Source organism: Netta rufina, assembly GCF_964035555.1.
Source record: "Netta rufina genome assembly, chromosome: 2".
In the NCBI taxonomy this organism is placed as follows: domain Eukaryota; kingdom Metazoa; phylum Chordata; class Aves; order Anseriformes; family Anatidae; genus Netta; species Netta rufina.
This window is the reverse complement of record NC_140124.1, coordinates 39,409,998-39,427,387: the sequence shown is the minus strand read 5'-3', so window position 1 is coordinate 39,427,387 and position 17,390 is coordinate 39,409,998. Positions and strand designations below refer to the sequence as shown.

The window sequence follows — 17,390 nt, the reverse complement described above, 5'->3', positions numbered from 1 at the left end:
CATATCATTCAGATAAAGCTAAGGTGAAATTGCATGGAGATGTACACTGCTAATATGTCGTCTTTTCCCAAATGATGTAAAAACATGCTGAGAATTATTTAATGTATCACATTTCAGAGATGGGTACAAAGGGATTAAAGCACTTCAAATAATGAATGAGCTATAACTATATTCTCCACAGCTGTTCAGGGTGCTCTGGATCACACTAATGATTCAGTCACTAAGACTGATAGGAGACAAAATGAACCTCAGTGGCAATCTGTAGAGAATTACTGAAAAAGTAGAGTGACAATGTGGGCACCCGATACTGGAATAAGTTTTTTCTGTTCATCAAAAGGAAGCATAATTTTTGGTTTTGTTCCATCGTTTATTTGGAGAAAATGTGAGTTTTCAACTGTTTGGGAAGAGGGTCAATAACGTTATAATCACTATTTGTTTTAAATTCTTTCCTTTCTGTCTTTGGCTACTTTCTTTCTCCTTCAGAGACTGAAGCAAAAATCAGATTGGTCTTGATTTTGCAATTACCAATACCTTATTAAAATGCAAGCAAGCAAACAATCAGACCTTCTGACCACCTATTTTCTGGTGTTCCTGTGAGCCCATTTAGCTAGTACTGAAGTCTAATGTTATTTACACATACATACTTTACTTACATACCTACATAGTTACTAAGCACAGAAAGGTTTATTTTCATTGGTATATAAGCTCTCAAATATATCAAGAGAATTTACTCTTTGTTTTAATTTTCCTATTTCTTTCTATCTTAGTTGAAGTGAGTTCCCTGAGCTTCCTCATCCTGGTTCAGTTGAGTGAGTTTCCTCATCCTGGTTCAAAAATTCAGACAGGATATAGAACTAATGATGTTATGGAGAAAGTAAGCATGTTGGAGACTTCTCTTATGGACCATAATCTATGAGCTGAGTAAAGTCAAAATATTTTTCTATGTAAGGAGATATAATGCTCTTAGTAATCTGTATGAGGGCTGTGAATATGTGTGAGAGTGTGTATGTGAATCTGTATGAGGGCTGTGCACACTGTTTACTCTTATACAGAACCACTACCTTATATACCACTTATATACCGCTTATATACCACTGCATATAAAGGTATATGCAGTTACATATGCCAACTGTAGTACTTTCATACTCTATTCTATACTATATTACTATACTATACACTTTCACAACTATAGCAGTTCCAATGTGACTTTGGAGACAAGTATTTTTCTTGATTGAGTGCTGGTGATTAAATTAATTCAAATAAAATTGTCTTGAGTCTTAAGTTTTATATCTTTGAATTTCCTGAAGAAAGAGAGCAGAACATTTCTTCTGAGAGAAAAGATTGGATTGGAGATTATGCTTTATGTACTTTTTTTTCAGTGTTGACCTAAAAGTGTAAAAAAAAAAAAAAAAAAAAAAAAAAAAAAAGGCTTGTGGTCAAATAATTACATCAGCAAATGTCTACACTTGCACCTGAAGTGAAATGTACCTATCAGATTTTGAGGGAAGACTGACATCCATTTAAGAACCAGGAGAGAAATTCAATAACTTTTTCCTTACTCTGTAGTAAAGTGTTGTCAGAGACTTAGTACCTAAATAAGCAGAACAGCTTTGTTAAATGTTTCAACTGAAATGTTGAAGTGGTTTCTCTGAAATGGTTATAAAAACAGAGTCTGGGAAAAAAAAAAAAAAAAATCCCTCTCCAAGATTCAACTACAGAATTTTAGCCTTTGCTTCATGAAAACATTTGCTCTCTCTTCCTCAAAGGCAACATAAAATGATTCTGTCCCCACAACATTTTTTCCTCATATTGTGCAAGGTATGGATTAAATGGTGCTTTGGGGTCCCTTTTAGTCTCATAATCTATGGATCTACAAGTATGGCTTAGAAGCTATAACTTCTTACCTCAGTGTTAAATCTTACCTCAGTTACCTGGATTTTATAGAGTATTTTTATGATCTTAGAAGATCTTGGCTTGGGTTTTTTCAGGTAAGTATGTATGTTTTTAAACATTCTAATTACACCCTACAGTGTAGTTCTTTATGGTTTCCTTAAATCATGTTTATTGGTATAAACATGATTTAAAAAAAAAAAAAAATAGGTATTTTAAAAACAGGCTAAAAAAGTATAGCAGTATAATTGGGCAGGCTGTATTGCAGAATTATTTTCCCACTCCTTAAACATGTCTTTACACAGACATTTCTTTGAAATATATGTAGTTGTTTGTAGTGGCTTCTTTGGACCCTCATCTATTTGTGAGGAATTCCTTCTTTCAGAGTTCAATTTTGTAGAAGTGAAGAATTAAGTGCCTCTCTGCCAGTTCTCTTTCTGGCACACATTCTGCTTTTGTTTTTGTTGTGATTAGAAAGACCCACTATTATTAAATACCAATTATAACATTTGGTCCATTTTTCCAAAATTCATTCACTTATGAATGATCTGATTGGGAATTTGTTGTGTAACCCTCATTATGCCTGCCAACCTTTTGTTCCGAGCTCTTTTCTTAAGCACGAAACGTAAAAATGCCCTTTGCTTCTTTTTATTTTTTTCTCTTTTCATGCACTTGTTTTTGCTTTGTTCCTGGTTGAAGCTAGGAAAATAAATGGCATTTGTGAACCCTAGGTTTTCATCTTTATTTGTATCTTTAGAAAGAGTAAAATATTTCTGTCTTCATGTATCAAGAAACTGTTTTGGTTTTAATCATATTTTTAGTATCTGCCAGTGCTTAGGTTAGTGAGAAATTGGAAAGAAACAAGCCACCCCTTTTTTTTCTTACTGTTTTTGTAATGTCTACTAGACATTGAGTGAATTATTCTCTCACATTCAAGGTGGTCTGTTTCATGTTAGTCTGCTCTTTTGCTGCAATTGTATTGAACATTGTTCACAGAATAATTGAGCAATATGACAAACATGCCACATTTGTCACCCTTTCATCTTTCCTCCTTTGGGAGAATTTTTTTTAGGCTTGTTAGAAATTTGTGTGTTGTTTAAATCCGCACGGGGGAATAAACATGGTTTTGTAATTCAGAAGATTATTATCCATAGTGTTCTTTTTCTGTTTGTTAAAGAAACTGGAGAGCATGTTTTGAATGACATGGAACTGAAGAAAAAGGAAGGCCACCCCATGCCAAAAAAACAGTTGAATACCACCCTGGAGAGTCATGAGTCCAACTTGCATTTGGAAGGCTGCATTTAGAACTGTGTAGCACCTTCATAGATGAGTCCAAAGTCAGGAACTGTGTAGTGACAATATGAAAGGCAATATAATAAGGTGTATTAAATTGGACAACTGGAATTAATGCTCTCCTTTGTCCACCATTTCTAGGGAATACCATCTTTTATCTAGCTAAAATTTTGAAAATAAGTTACTTACACTTGTGAAGTATTCACATTCTGTGTCAATGAAGACTGTAGGAGAGCCAATGAATAGGCAAAAAGGTGTGTTTGTTGATGAGAAACTCAACATAATGCACTTGCAGTCCAGAAAGCCAACCATATCCTGGGACACATCAAAAGATGTGTGGCCAGCAGGGTGAGGGAGGTGACTGTCCATCTCTGCTCTGCTCTTGTGAGACTCCTGCTGGAGCGCTGTGTTCCAGTCTGGGGCAACCAGCAGATGAAGGATATAGTCCCATCAGAACAGGTCCCAAGAAGAGCCATGAGGATTATCAAAGGGCTGGAGCACCTCTCCTCTGAAGACAGGCTGAGGAAGTTGGGGTTGTTCAGCCTGAAGAAGAGAACGTTCCATGGAGACTTTATAGCAGTCTTCCAGTACACAAAGGGGGCCTACATCACCATTCTGTGATTTTATGATAATTCCCAATAAGAGCAGAACTTGTGTTTTATGCAGTAAACGAGGTCTAGGGCCATTCATTGAACCACTTGAAGAAAACCAAACATTGAACAGTTGCTTGTTAAGTGAACATTATCCGTCTTGTGGACAGAACAAAGGATCTTTCAGGAAAAATACGTGAACATATCTTAAAAATATATATTCAAAAAGATATTAAATTAAGGCATTTCCTGTTTTTAAGGGCTTGATTTGCAAATTCACTCTTTTTTTTTTAGCAGTGTGTTTCTGTATTTAACACACATACACGTACATACAGAGATTTGTTCCAGTTTGACAGTCTTTCACATGTTGTTTAGTGTTTGATTAGCATAATCACTGTGTGATTATTTCTCACTAGCCTTAGCATATGCAAATTCTTGTCTTTTGACTGACAACCATTATTAGACAATCAGAGTATATGGATTTGCATAATCTCTGTGTGGTTACAGTATTTCTACACAATGCCACTGTGAATGCAAATCCTTTTGCTCTGATGGTTTCTCTATATTAAAGCGGTTTGCCAGAAATGCTGCTGCCACCTCAGCACCGCATTGCCAAGTGGGAAAGTCCACAAGAAAAAAATAACAAAAAAAACGCAAGGAAAGAATACTAGGCTCACATCAGAAATGTGACTAGACAACTGCTACCATTAAAAAGATTAATTTAAAAAAAAAAAAGTAAGAAGAAAGAAAAAAGAAATCCTTACATTCCTACAAGATTTCAACAAGCGAATAAAAAGAGGACTTGGCAAATTCATCCTGAAGTCCTATTCAGGATGACTTCAGGTTTCTTTTTTTTTGTTTGTTTGTTTGCTTGATTTCTTGATTTGTTGCTTTTTTTTTTTTTTTTTTTTTTTTACAAAAGTAATTCTTCAGAAACTATTGTACATTATTAAAATTGTTGCACTATAATTATTAAAATTATTTTACATTTAGGTTGAGTATTAATTCTGGTTTATGTACATGAAAAGCGCCAGGTTAGTGTTAACCTGTTTCATTGGCAACAGCAGAAATGGTAGACACTAAGAAAAGATGTGTAATGCTGATTTCAATTCTATGCGTAATTATTCACCATAATTACTTGGAAGATACTAAATAAATTTGATGTAAATGGATAAACCATGCACACATGTAGAACATGTATTTTAACCATTTGACGCTGCATTGCTCTACTTTCACATGAAACCAAAATATTGTTGAACATCCATTTTTGTATTTATTTGTACTTGCTAAACCAGTCTCATCATTCCTTTTGAATTGTTATGTTTGGTTATAAGATTCTTATTCACAGATTAATGTGATGTTGGGGGAAAGAAAAAAAAAAAGGACTGCTAGCACTAACAATAGGATGTATTTCTTATGGAAATACAGAATATTAAATATATGTAGCATCAAATCATTGAGCTATTGTTGAACTGTTCTTTTTCTGATTTGGACGCCAGTTTATTAAGGAAGTATAAGGTAGATTGTAAGTTACACATCTGACAAATCTGGAAGGTATCAGATACACTTAACGTGAGCTGCACAGATTTTTTCAAGAGGTCTGAGATGGATATGCACGGGCAGAAATCAACAGTGATGTGTGACTCCAAGTGGGTCCTATGCTTCCTGGAAATTTGATCTGTGGCACATGCTTTGTCTACCTTGTCGTAAAATGTAGTATATCTCCTGGAGAAGATGGTGCTACTGCTCAGCTGAACTGTGCCCAAAATATAGAAGTTCAGCTATATAAGTCAGAATTCCTGGCACCTCCCCAAAACATCAGTTTCTACATAAATAAAAATATAAGAGCATAACATAATACAATAATATGACATTTGTATAATTGATCGGCATGATTGTAAGGAAAATTATTTGAATTTTTGATGCTGCTGAGATCAGAAAGAAGAAAGAACTACTCAATTTTCAATTGAAAATGGTCAAATTATGCCCAGAGAGCATTTTCATATCAAATAATCCTCTAACTATAAATGACAGTGACTTAACATGACTGAGGAGTTGCCTATAGCTTTAGAAGAAAGACAGAAGAGCATTTACTAATAAGTCACAGCTATAATCCAGGAGGCAGTTTTAGGTTTGCACTCATTGGTATTAAAACTGCATCAATTATACAGTTTTAAGAATTGGTTAAGTTCAACAGTAAGAAATGGAGGATATGTTAGTACTGTGTTGTATTTTACTTAGTAAGGCATTGTATATAATGTTGTTACAAGATTTATGCTGTTTCCAATGCTCTCACTAGTTTCACCATTTCTTGGGACATGAGAATGAATGACAGGAGCTCCCACAGAGTTACCTTTATTTCTTATGAATTTTACAATTAAGGTCTTCACAGAAGACTCAACTCTCATGTGGAGATACTAATACCTTGCCTGCAAGTGCAATAACATTAGTGCAGTAGTTTAACCTAATTTTGGGGCTTATAATTAAATGTGTTTGCAGAAATGCAGACCTACAGTAGGAAACTATTCTCAGAATGTCATTCCTTTATTTTTATTGTAACATAATATTCTATTAACATCTGGATTTTAAGAAGTTCGAAAAGATACTGATAGCTGTGTCACTGAATTCATTTACCTATTTGAGTAATGGAGGTCATTCTTTTGGTGGGTAATTATTTTTTTCACCATGAAATTTTAAATTATCACTAGAATGATCTACAGCAATTTTTTATTGAGAGCTTCAAAAACCTGACTTGTTTTTCTGCTCACTTAGTGTAGGATCATAGTGATTTGTGTCAGTCTTTTGCAGATAATTTCTTTGGCTTTGAGGTAAAAATGTTTTCTTACTTATTTGATTTAGACCTACCATGTGTTCTGAACAGGCTTTGGGCATCCACATTATCTTCCTCTTTTGACCTGGATGCTTTTGTTTATAGACGTCAGTGCAACTCAATTAGTTCACTGCTAAATTCAAGCATTTGAAGTGTATGTGTCATGCCCCTTGTCTTTTAATACACAATTAAAACAACAACAAACCCCTCCTTTTTTAATGACATTTTGGGATTTGAGCTTTTATGGCTCAAATTTGTATTCTTTCTTTTGCAGTTGTTGTATCTTAGGCATGTTTCTGGAATAAAAAGTCATATAACAAAGACTAATAAAGTAACATATTAAAAAAAAAAAAGGTTGAAATTCAAGATGATCTATGCTTGAATTCTGGTTTCAACTTAAAAAAAAATAAATCATCATTTATGGAACTGATATAAAATTTATATTTCCAAAGGGTCAAATGTCTCTGTAGGTAAAATTTACTATCCCGAGTTCTACCTTCTGCAGATATTTAATAAAATTTAATGAAAGGGAGAGTTGGCTACAGAAGACCTTCAAGGATAGCTGAATCTGGAAAAGGTGCACAGGCAAGAAGGATAACATGGTATCTCCTGGGTCAAGTTCTTGGTGATTTTGTGGTAGATGTTTCATCCAGAAAGCTTTGTACAACAAAGCTTTTATCTGCAGCCTGCAATATGAAGAACCTTTTTTTTTTTTTTTTTTGCTCTGTGGTAATCACAAGAACAAAGAACGGTGTTTAGGTCATTGGGCTTAAAGTTTGAATTTAAATCAAGCAAGCTAAACCAAATGGGGGTAGTAAGGTCAAAGCTAAGAAAATGGAACAAGAGGCCAAGTTCTTCCATGCCCCCCAGTATAAGACTGGATTTTTCTGAAATATGGTAGGCTTAACCTGAAGATCTCAGGAAGGGATTACAGTATTTGATCAATGAAAGTAAACATTATCATGTTGCTACAAATTTCAGCTTGAATAATTAAAAAAAAAAAAAAAAAAAGAAGACTACTACTGCTGTATATTTTATACAATGAAAACAAAAATCAGCTGAATGAAATACAAAACCTTCATTAGAATCACAGTCTAATCTCAAACTAACAGTTACTTTGTGGTTTGCAGTGAACCTTGAACAATGTGTTCTCCCTGGACTGACACCAACCATCAACAAAGAAAAGTTTGACACAGCTTGTGCTATGTAGTAAGAGATACCTAGTACTGGGTGATAGCAAAGCTAAGCACAGTGAACACATCAAACACAGAACATCACATCTTGTGTGTGGTAAATTGCAATGCAAATAAGTTGGCGAGAGAAAGTAAAGGGACATCTTGCAAACCTTGTCCTTCTGCACAGCTTTGTCAGCTGAATCATAATCTTTTATGTGAATTGTAAGCCTCTCTCTCCTTCACTATCAATGGGCATAAAGTAAATCAATTACATCTAAGAAATACAAATGCAGCAATAGAGCACTAGTAACAAGTAAAAAGCAGATTTTATCAAAGTTTATCATTATAACTTTTATTTTGAAAGCAAATACCATTTACTTAAGTTGAAATTCAGTCTATACGTGTACTTAACAACATTCAGTGAACGTGGAAGTACTTGGAGATTCTCTTAAGTATCTCAGCACTCAATGATTATCTCAGCTACATAATGTTATTTCCCTCTTTATATTTCCCTGCAATCCTTGCTTTCTATTTTCTTTGCAATCAGCTCCTTCTCTTTGTTCCTCTGACTCTCAGCAGGACTCCCCTCTGTCTTCCAAAGACTTTGAGATCTTAGTGCTTATCATGCTGCACCTTGGTATCACATTACCTCTCTCAAATTCCCTACATAAAACTTTTGGAAGATTATCTGGTGCTTTTGGATGGTTATTTGAAATTTATGGATTGGGAGTATTATACAGATGAAATCTCTATGAAAAAAATAACAAAGTCAAATACCACTCCAATATTCAGCCACAACTTTATTAGAATCTGTTCTGTTTTGAAGTTTAATTCTGCTTTACAGTATCAAAGAGCAGTTGTCAGAGAAAGGATTCTTACTTTGAAGCAGCTTTTCTTAATCAACTTGAAGGCTGTCCAGAACACTTCTTCATATAGAGCCACAAACATAAATCATCCAAGTTCACAATAAGGCCATGTAGCTGTATATCTACAAGTCTGCATCTTTAGAAAGAGAAAAGGAAATGTGCAGACAGATTTCTGTATCAGCAGATAAATAGGAAAAAAATCTCTGGAGCAATTAAGAAAGAAACTTCACATTTTTCCATAAAATTAGATACAAGACACATCAACTACCCCACCCATTCTTTTTTTTTTTTTTTTCCTTTTTTTTTTTTTCTTTTTTCTTTTTTCTTTTTTCTTCCAATTGTGAGAGTTATTTGACTTATTCTAAATATGTGAGAATCGATTCCACCAGAAGTCCAGTCCCTTTTGGAACTAGAATTCTTACTGTGAACATAAATAAATCCAACTAAAAATGTATTTGTTCCAGCTTATGAGACATGGTAATGCCTTTCATATAACACTTAAGGCACTGTTCCGTAGGCACTTTGATTTGAAATGACAAAGTGACATTTCTGTAACTTGCTAACAACCCTGGCATGTTGACATAAGCCATTAAATAGACACAAGGGCTGTAGTAGGTGGATATCACTCTTTTCTCTCATACAGAACCAAAGGACTGATGCATCAAGGGAAGAATAACAGGAAAGAACCAGTTCTGAAAAAGGAAGGAAGATGTAGAAAGATGAGTAATTAAAACCTGCTTCTCAAGAAAACCTATGTCAAGAAAAAAATAGGGGCCTATTATAGTCAAAGCCCTAATTATCTATTACCAAAACATGATAAAAAATTAGTGATAAAAAAGGATCAACAATCTAAAAGGGTACTGTAGTACCCGTCACGACATGAGGCATAAAAGGCTACAGTCAGAAGCCACATTTGAGAATTGCTTAATTATACAGGATAGATGCATGCTACAACAGTGTAAGGTCAACTCTTAGTATATCATCTGTTTGGTAATCTGAACCTATGTGTTGTCTTGGAGCTGATCAGTTCAGCAGAAAGTTAGGAAGTTAATGTCTACTTTAGTTATCTGGGCCTCAGTGTAACATCCAAAGCACTCAGGAGAAATAATGAGATTATAGGTCAGACGTTTAAACTTTCTTACTTTATGGCACTTGAGGGAGAATGTGTCAGAGTTTATTTAACATGCTTACACTGAAGTCTAAACTAATAGCATCTCAAAACTGTGGTTAAGAACGTGAGTCTCTGGTTCAGATGTTACACTCAATCAAAGGACGCACAAAGTATTGCTACCGTGTGTTGACTTATTCATATATCTAAGCTTGAGGTTTCCATAAGTATTTTAGACCTGCAATGGTGAGAGGAACAGTATGTAAACGTCTTAAAAAATTAGGCTAACTTTCCTAAAAGTTCAGCAGCTGTAAAATAGTGTTGGTTAAGGTCAGGTTATGCTTTAGTGCTGAAAGTGTACAGCAAGGTAAAGGTAGGCTGGTTCTACTGGCATAAAAAGTCACGTCTTGAGGAATGGAGCAGTTGAAATAAGAACTGCTGTTACTGTTTGTTTACCTGCCTATGTAGTTTTCTTCTTTCTGGTCTATGCAATATTATCTTTGGATGTTGTTATTTTTAAAAATTAGGTTACAGAGTAAAATGAGTGTCTAAAGCACAAGGTTGGATCACAGCTAAAGTCTTCATATTATCTTACACAGTACGCTGCAGTATCAAGAATCAACCTGAAATACAGTCTATACGTGTACTTAACAACATTCAGTGAACATGGAAGTACTTGGTCAAATATTCTCTGACTTTAGTGATCAATGCATTTTTTTGGTTATGTTACAGTGATGTCCCTAGTTCTAGGGACTAATGCTCATTTGTGATGGTGGTTTTACAAACGGGTGAGATATTTCACTTTTGCATTGAATTGAAGAGGATTTTCAAACTGAACATTTCTTCTAAACCTTTCTATAACATCACAGAGTTTCCCTTTTCCTCCCTCCCTCTCTCCTCTCCTTCTCCCCTTCTCTCCTGATCTGAATTTCTTTTCAACAAGAATTAGTTTAAACCCATGACCTATTTCATACTTTACACTGAGCAGATATCAGATGATGCAACAATTCTGTAGTGAACTGTTTTGGATTCACTGCAATAGAGGCCATGGCTGTCTACCATTACAGCTTCCATGAATCATTGATTACTTTGAGAAAAAGCTGTTATTCTTTATTATAAAATAAACCTTTGCTAACTGACTCAAGAAAGTAAATCACGAGGATGTGAACATAGAAAAGGTGTTTGGCTCTCAAAGCACATATAAAGTATCCTGTCTGAATACTGATTATTGTCAGTTAGAAAATTAGATGTATTTGCTTCATCAAATTATGTGAATTTTTAGTAATAAAATTCAAAGATAAAATCTATATTTGAATTGCTTAAAGTTGGCATACCAACTTGCTGTAAAGCTGTTACTAGATTTTAGGAATATCTGTCAGATGCTTCTTGTAAAAATAACGTATAAATCATTTCAACCAATAGATTTGGGGAAGCTGATTCAAATTTTCTGCCAAAATTCCCCCCTCCCTCCCCCTTTTTTTTTAACAGCATACTGCTAGATCAACTTTCTGGTAGAGTTTTTTTCAGAATAATGCTTTTCATCAAAGTAAAAATTCATCCTTAAGTAGGGTTTATTGAAAAATAAATTGTTTTTTCTAAATGACTATGAAAATAATCTTTGGAGGATTTATTTTTTTCATTGGTTGTGTGGAAGATGTTTTATTGAAAAAGATCATTTATTGGTTCCTCAAAAATTATTATTTTTTCACAATATTGAGCTATTGTGTTATTTGGGAATTATTTTTATATGATAGTCCTTCACATTTTCATTGATTGCTTATTTAGTAATTTTATATAAAATATTATTGTTTTATTTAGTGTACTAGCTTATCTTTGTTATAAAAAACATAAATTAATAAGTAAGTTTAATTAGTGTTTACAGCTTTTAGCTTTCGTCAGTAAAGGGATATTGGTACATATAGAATACTACTAAGGATACGTGTTTCAAGATAGCTAACAACACATTTCTTTGTTCCTCACTGTGTTACCTTTTTGTAAAACTGCATGAAGTAGAAATATTGTTTTTCAAATAAAAATAATAGTTTTCTGTAGTGTGGAGTATGGTTTGGAATGATGTATTATCTGTTTTGCAACTATACAAAACATAAAATACAGTGAAACAGCAAAAGCTTTTATATTTCTTTTTCTTCTCTCTTTACAGATGGACCCAATTCAAAAAGCTGTAATAAATCATACATTTGGGGTTCCTCTTCCTCATCGAAGAAAGCAAATCATATCATGCAACATTTGCCAGCTGAGATTTAATTCTGATGTAAGTTGATCATTTTGTATCAGATTAGAAATATGTATTTATCTTTTAGGATGTGCCATGATTTGCATAAATTGAACCTAAATGAAACGTTGTGATTTCAGTTTGTGATTCAGCAGATGAAAAGGCTGTAGGGTGCTTCAAATAAACACAATTATCTGATAGTGTTTATACACCAGGCCAGATTTTCCCTGCGGATGTATCTCTGCAAGCTCATCAACTTCAGTTGTGCTGCACAGAGTGAAAATAGGAAAATGGATTGATCCATTACTGCTAATAGGGCTGAAATATTTGCTGGGTCCTAGTTCTTCTATCAGTCCCAGACACAGTTGCCTTTCTTTTCTTCGTGTAAATATTAGATGTTTTTCAGATGTGTTTATCATCTTTGTGGATTTACCTTCCATTTTCTACCCTTACAAAAACACACCTTTTTGGTTAGAGTTGTATTTTATTACTCCTATCTTGAGAGTACAATCTTAATAGTAATACTAATAATAGAAGCTGTTAATTTTTGTCTATTGGCTCCTACCCTGCATCCTCTCATTCCTTCAACAATTAAATAGAACAATCTGATCTGGAAATGTTCTCTAACACACTGAGGAGACCCGTCCCTTGTAATTACTCGAGGAAACTGCACTGTGGTACTCCTTGCCAAGGAATACCTCTTCTGTCACAGAAATGCCTCTCAGAATTCAACTCCTTTATTTCCTTCTCCAGCAACTTTGTGTGTGAAGACAAAATCTGACATAGTACTACATATTGTCTTCTGCTATTCTAGTCTTCCCAGGGAGTTTCATGATGTGGGCATTGCTGATGGAAGCTTGTCTTCCTGTTTCAAATGTTCTTCAGTTATTACCTGTTTGCTGATTTACATATGGGAGTTACTTATGTAGATACAAAAATGTTTGAATTTATATTGAAGTTCAGCCCAAAAACATCCACAAGGTTCCTTCCTCATGCTAGTCATATGAAGAAGTGAAAGAACTCTTGTGTGCAGCTGTTTCTTTGTTGGCAGCTATTTATGAACATTTAATTAACCTATTTTTAGCTTATCAATCATGTATCAGAGCTATAAACTTGTCAAACACTTAAATTGAGCCTTGAAGTCTTCTGTAATGGATTGTCCATGTAGGTATTAAAATAATGCAGCTTTCTTCATTCTCCTCTGCTTTTTATTGCTTAGCAAGAATTTCAACAAAATCCCAGTCATGATTTTCTCACTAGTGACTATCACATACTTAAGGTTCACTGAGGACTCTGGGTTTTCTAGTTCATGGACTGAATGCACACTCTTACAGCATTGACATCATTCTCAAACAGTGATGCAAATCATAATAAAATATCTGGAACAGTCATGATCCTCACAGATAAAAAATAAGAGAATCAAAATAGGATTTTCTGTTTAGAAGCTAGGTGTCAGAATTGTGACTGTGAATACTGAGCCATTCGCAGTGGGACTCTGATGAACAGAATTTTTAAGGGACAGCGGAGACTTCTGGGCCACAGCAGATCCCTGTGACTGAGCAGCCTGGCTCATTGCACATAATTTTCAGCTTCATCTGAAGAAAGAGTATGTCATGCTGAATCATGCTGAAACATAGCTAGAGGAGACGTCAAACACCACAGTGTTACATATCAAAGTGAAGCATCTCCTTTACAAAGAGGGAATACCATTTGTTAGTCTGTAAAAGATCCAGGCAAAAGTGAGGTTGAATATGTCATTAAGCTAACTTAATGACATATTCATATGACATTAGTATATATGCAACTCAGATTCATACATGGGGCAGAAAATTTTCCAGCTGACAGAAGCTAGGTATTTTCCAGAAGAAAGTGTTTGAAATAAAATAAATAAATAAATCTAAACTGAAGGAAACAAGATATTAGTAGACACCGATAATTCTGACTCAGAGGACTGGTATGCCCCCATTCTGTTCCTCTTCTGCTGCTCTTAGAAAGGATTCCAAAGAAGAGAGGGGGAAGAGGCAGCAGCCAATTTCAGAGTTATCTACGAACAAAAACAATGGTTTCAGTGGAAATCTATTAATATAAGCTGTTCACAGGAAACTCTTGGAAGAAAAGCTGTACAGAATACATTGAATTGCCCTTTCACACCTGCAGGTGCAAGAGTCTTGAATTCCAATTCACAAACTCTGTTCAGAGGAAGTTTTTTCTAATGGTCCTCTCTCTGAAAGTAGATCAATGCTGTTACATTTATGCAATGGGAAGACCTTACTGAGTATCTTTTGCTTTCTCCTTTTAATATTCACCTAAATTTTAAAGCATTCTCAGTGTTTCTGCTATATAGAGATTAGGATTCCAAATGTTGTCCAATGATTAACTTGGGAAGGCATCTCTTCCCATTTTCTCTAACACCAAAAAGAGATTTGTGGATGTCTTTATGATACTCTCTTCTCATTCAGTGTGTATAGTTATTACTGATGAAATTCAAAAAGTGCTCTGCTGAGGCTTTTCGAGAAATAACAAGTAGAGTTCTGCTGTAGTTTTAGAAATGCTTTTCTGCAAAGTGAGTGGAATGGACAGAGCTAAGTTAAACTACAACACTTGGTTGCTTGGGTAATTCTGAATGTCCACTGTGTTTTTTTTTTCTAGCAAAAAAGTGCAGATTTAATTTTGAGGCTTAAAGAAAAGGTTGCTCTAAAAAAAAAAAAATCAGCTTTTGGTAATCCAACTATTTAAATACGAACACACACTGTAATTTTTTTTCCTATTATTATGAAAAGGTTTTCATTTACTGAATATACCTACTTTTCATTTTCATCATATTTTGTTGAACATGATTTAAAACTGTAAGAACAATAAATAGCTTTCCTGTTCAGAAACCTAGGGCTTTGTGGCAGTACTACTGATGTATCTTTATTTTTAGATGCTGGAGATAGGTTTTATCAGAGAATAATGAATAGAAATTCCCATTTACTTACTGCATGACAGTTTTATGAAAATGTTTACAATAAAACTGGTCTTTGAGATTTTTCATTTTTGTAGAGAATACAGAATTTTATCCTCTCTGGTACAGACTTCTTTCAGTGCAGAAGAGCTTTTTTTCTGGCTACATGGTATCAAAATTACATTTCAAAGAAAAATGGGAAAAGGCACTACAATAGTCTCAAATCATTTAGCTTCTTTCTGAAGGAGTTATCTATAAATCTTCATGACAACTGTGTGTTCAGTATTTCTTTTTAAAATAAATCTTCTCATACAAGGGAAGGGAGGAATGAACAAGTAAGCAAAGTCTGTCCATGCTGAGAAGAAAAACAAACAAACAAAAACATTACAATAACAGAGGTAGGTTCATAGAATCTGTTTCAAGCAGTGCACTTTTCCCTCAATGCAAAAAAAAAAAAAAAAAATCTGTTTATAGCATTTGCGTTTACATTGTGCACCAGGGCAATAGTGTGTGAGTTGCCCTTTAGGTTTTGCCAGCTGCTGGATGTTATTGAACCAGTTTAGAAGATCTGTTAAATACAAGCTTTATCATAAACATTAAACTTCTGCTAGAAGCACCCTGCAAAATAAATTCCGGCTAACCTGAGTAGGACAACTCATGTGCCTACCCTACAGGTAGATGTTGGAGAAAACACTCTGCTAACTAACATGAGAACTTACTAAATGACAAAGAAACCCTATGACTTCAAGGATAAAAAAAAAAAAAAAGTTTACCAAGTTTTCCTCATTTTTTGATCACCTGTCTTGATTATTTGATCTTGTTTTGCCTGCATTTCTAATTTCATCATTTGATCTAAGGTGTAATAGTGTCTGCTAACCAGGTTGATTCTTGCAAAAGAAAGGGCTCTCTTACTTTTCTGTCGTGTTAAACAGACACTTGACTTCAGCTTGCCTTTAGAGAAAGGTTGTTTTGATGTTTTGATGTACTCACAGGATGTGAATTCCATTACGACATACTGTAAAAGTATTTCCAAATATGCCAGTCATAAATAATTGCTTGTCTAAGATAGAAACAGTGGTAATGTTCTCCTGAAAATCATGAGCTGAATGCTCATCCTGGAGTCCTTATTTATTGTGTTTTTTGCCTTGTTTTTCTCCAGCCCTCTAAAGCAAAGGTACTTATGAAGTGATAAGCAGTTCAGCTATATGAATTTGTCAGGATTCAAAGGGTTCTGTTTCAGTATAAAACAAACAAACAAACGGAATGCTTTGGAGAATGAAGATGCAGTATAGATAGTATTTTACTATGGTTCTCACTTTCATGGAGAAGCAGAACCAGAGGTCTCGTATCCTGTTTAGGTTATGCCTAGTTGCTTGGTATCTAAAACAAATGATCAACGTATCAGTTTGTAAGTATCTAGGGTGATACTTACAGTTTGTAAGTATAAGGTGATAAGAAACTGACAACGTGAATTTGTTAAGCACAAATCCCGTCAAACCAATCTAATTTTTTCCTATGACAGGGTAATTGATCTAAAGGATAATGGGGAATAAGTAGATGTGATATCTTCTGGCTTTAATAAGCATTGATAAAGTTCTATGTGACAGCTTTATAAAGTAAGTAGGGAAGTGTGGTCCAGGTAAAATTGTAAAATTCTGTTGCACAACAGATTGAAAAACTATACTGAGAATAGTTGTTGGTAGTTTCCTGTCAAAACAGAAGAATGGTACAAGTCAGGATCTGCAGGATCCACACCTGCTGCTACTCTAAATTTTCATTAGTGATGTGTCTGAAAGAACAGAGAGTACGAATACTAGGTTTCTGAATGACACCAAGATGGAGGGTGACAGGTACTTGATAGAAGGTAGCAAGTTCAGGAATGTAGTACAAAATGTATATCCTGATTCGGAGAAAATAATTTAGAATTCCAATGAATGCAGTAAATACAAGCACAAAGTATTTTATTTAAGCTGGAAAAAGCAAATGAGCAAGCAGTAAAATGAGAAATGTCTGGCTTAATGAGTAAAAAAGACTTACTGAGTGTATGTTGTCAAGGTCTAACTGGGAAAAAAATTACATATACCTGTAGACAGGTAAACATTCCACAGTATTTAAAATTGGCAATGTCTCAGATGAGAATCATTTACAACAGTGGTCATCACACTTCAACAAAAGCATAATTAATTGCAAAATACATCAGAATACATTAGAATACATCAACAAGTATGACAAGATGTGAAAAAATATCACTTGGCTGGGGAAAGTAGAAAGGATTGTATAGATATAAAGTGAAGAAGACAATGAAAATATAGCAGGTTTGGAATATATGAAAGCAGATTATTAAAAGCACAGAGACCGACTGACCTTTGTGCTCCTTGGATTTAGTAGAAGAATATTCAGCTTAATTTGCTTCTTTGATTGTTTGTTTTAATCAGAATATTTAGTGAAATAATTCCAGTTA

The 17,390-nt window shown here is 34.4% G+C and overlaps 1 protein-coding gene across 1 annotated transcript in view; it reads left to right on the top strand.

Annotated features, from left to right (window-relative positions):
* ZNF385D (zinc finger protein 385D) overlaps window positions 1–17,390 on the top strand; it is a gene marked incomplete at its 5' end in the record, with an annotated part of 425,027 nt that overhangs the window by 319,358 nt on the left and 88,279 nt on the right. The window contains one exon of the mRNA XM_084282803.1: window positions 11,914–12,024. Coding sequence (XP_084138929.1) covers window positions 11,914–12,024 — 111 coding nt within the window. The remainder of the gene's footprint in view (window positions 1–11,913; window positions 12,025–17,390) is intronic.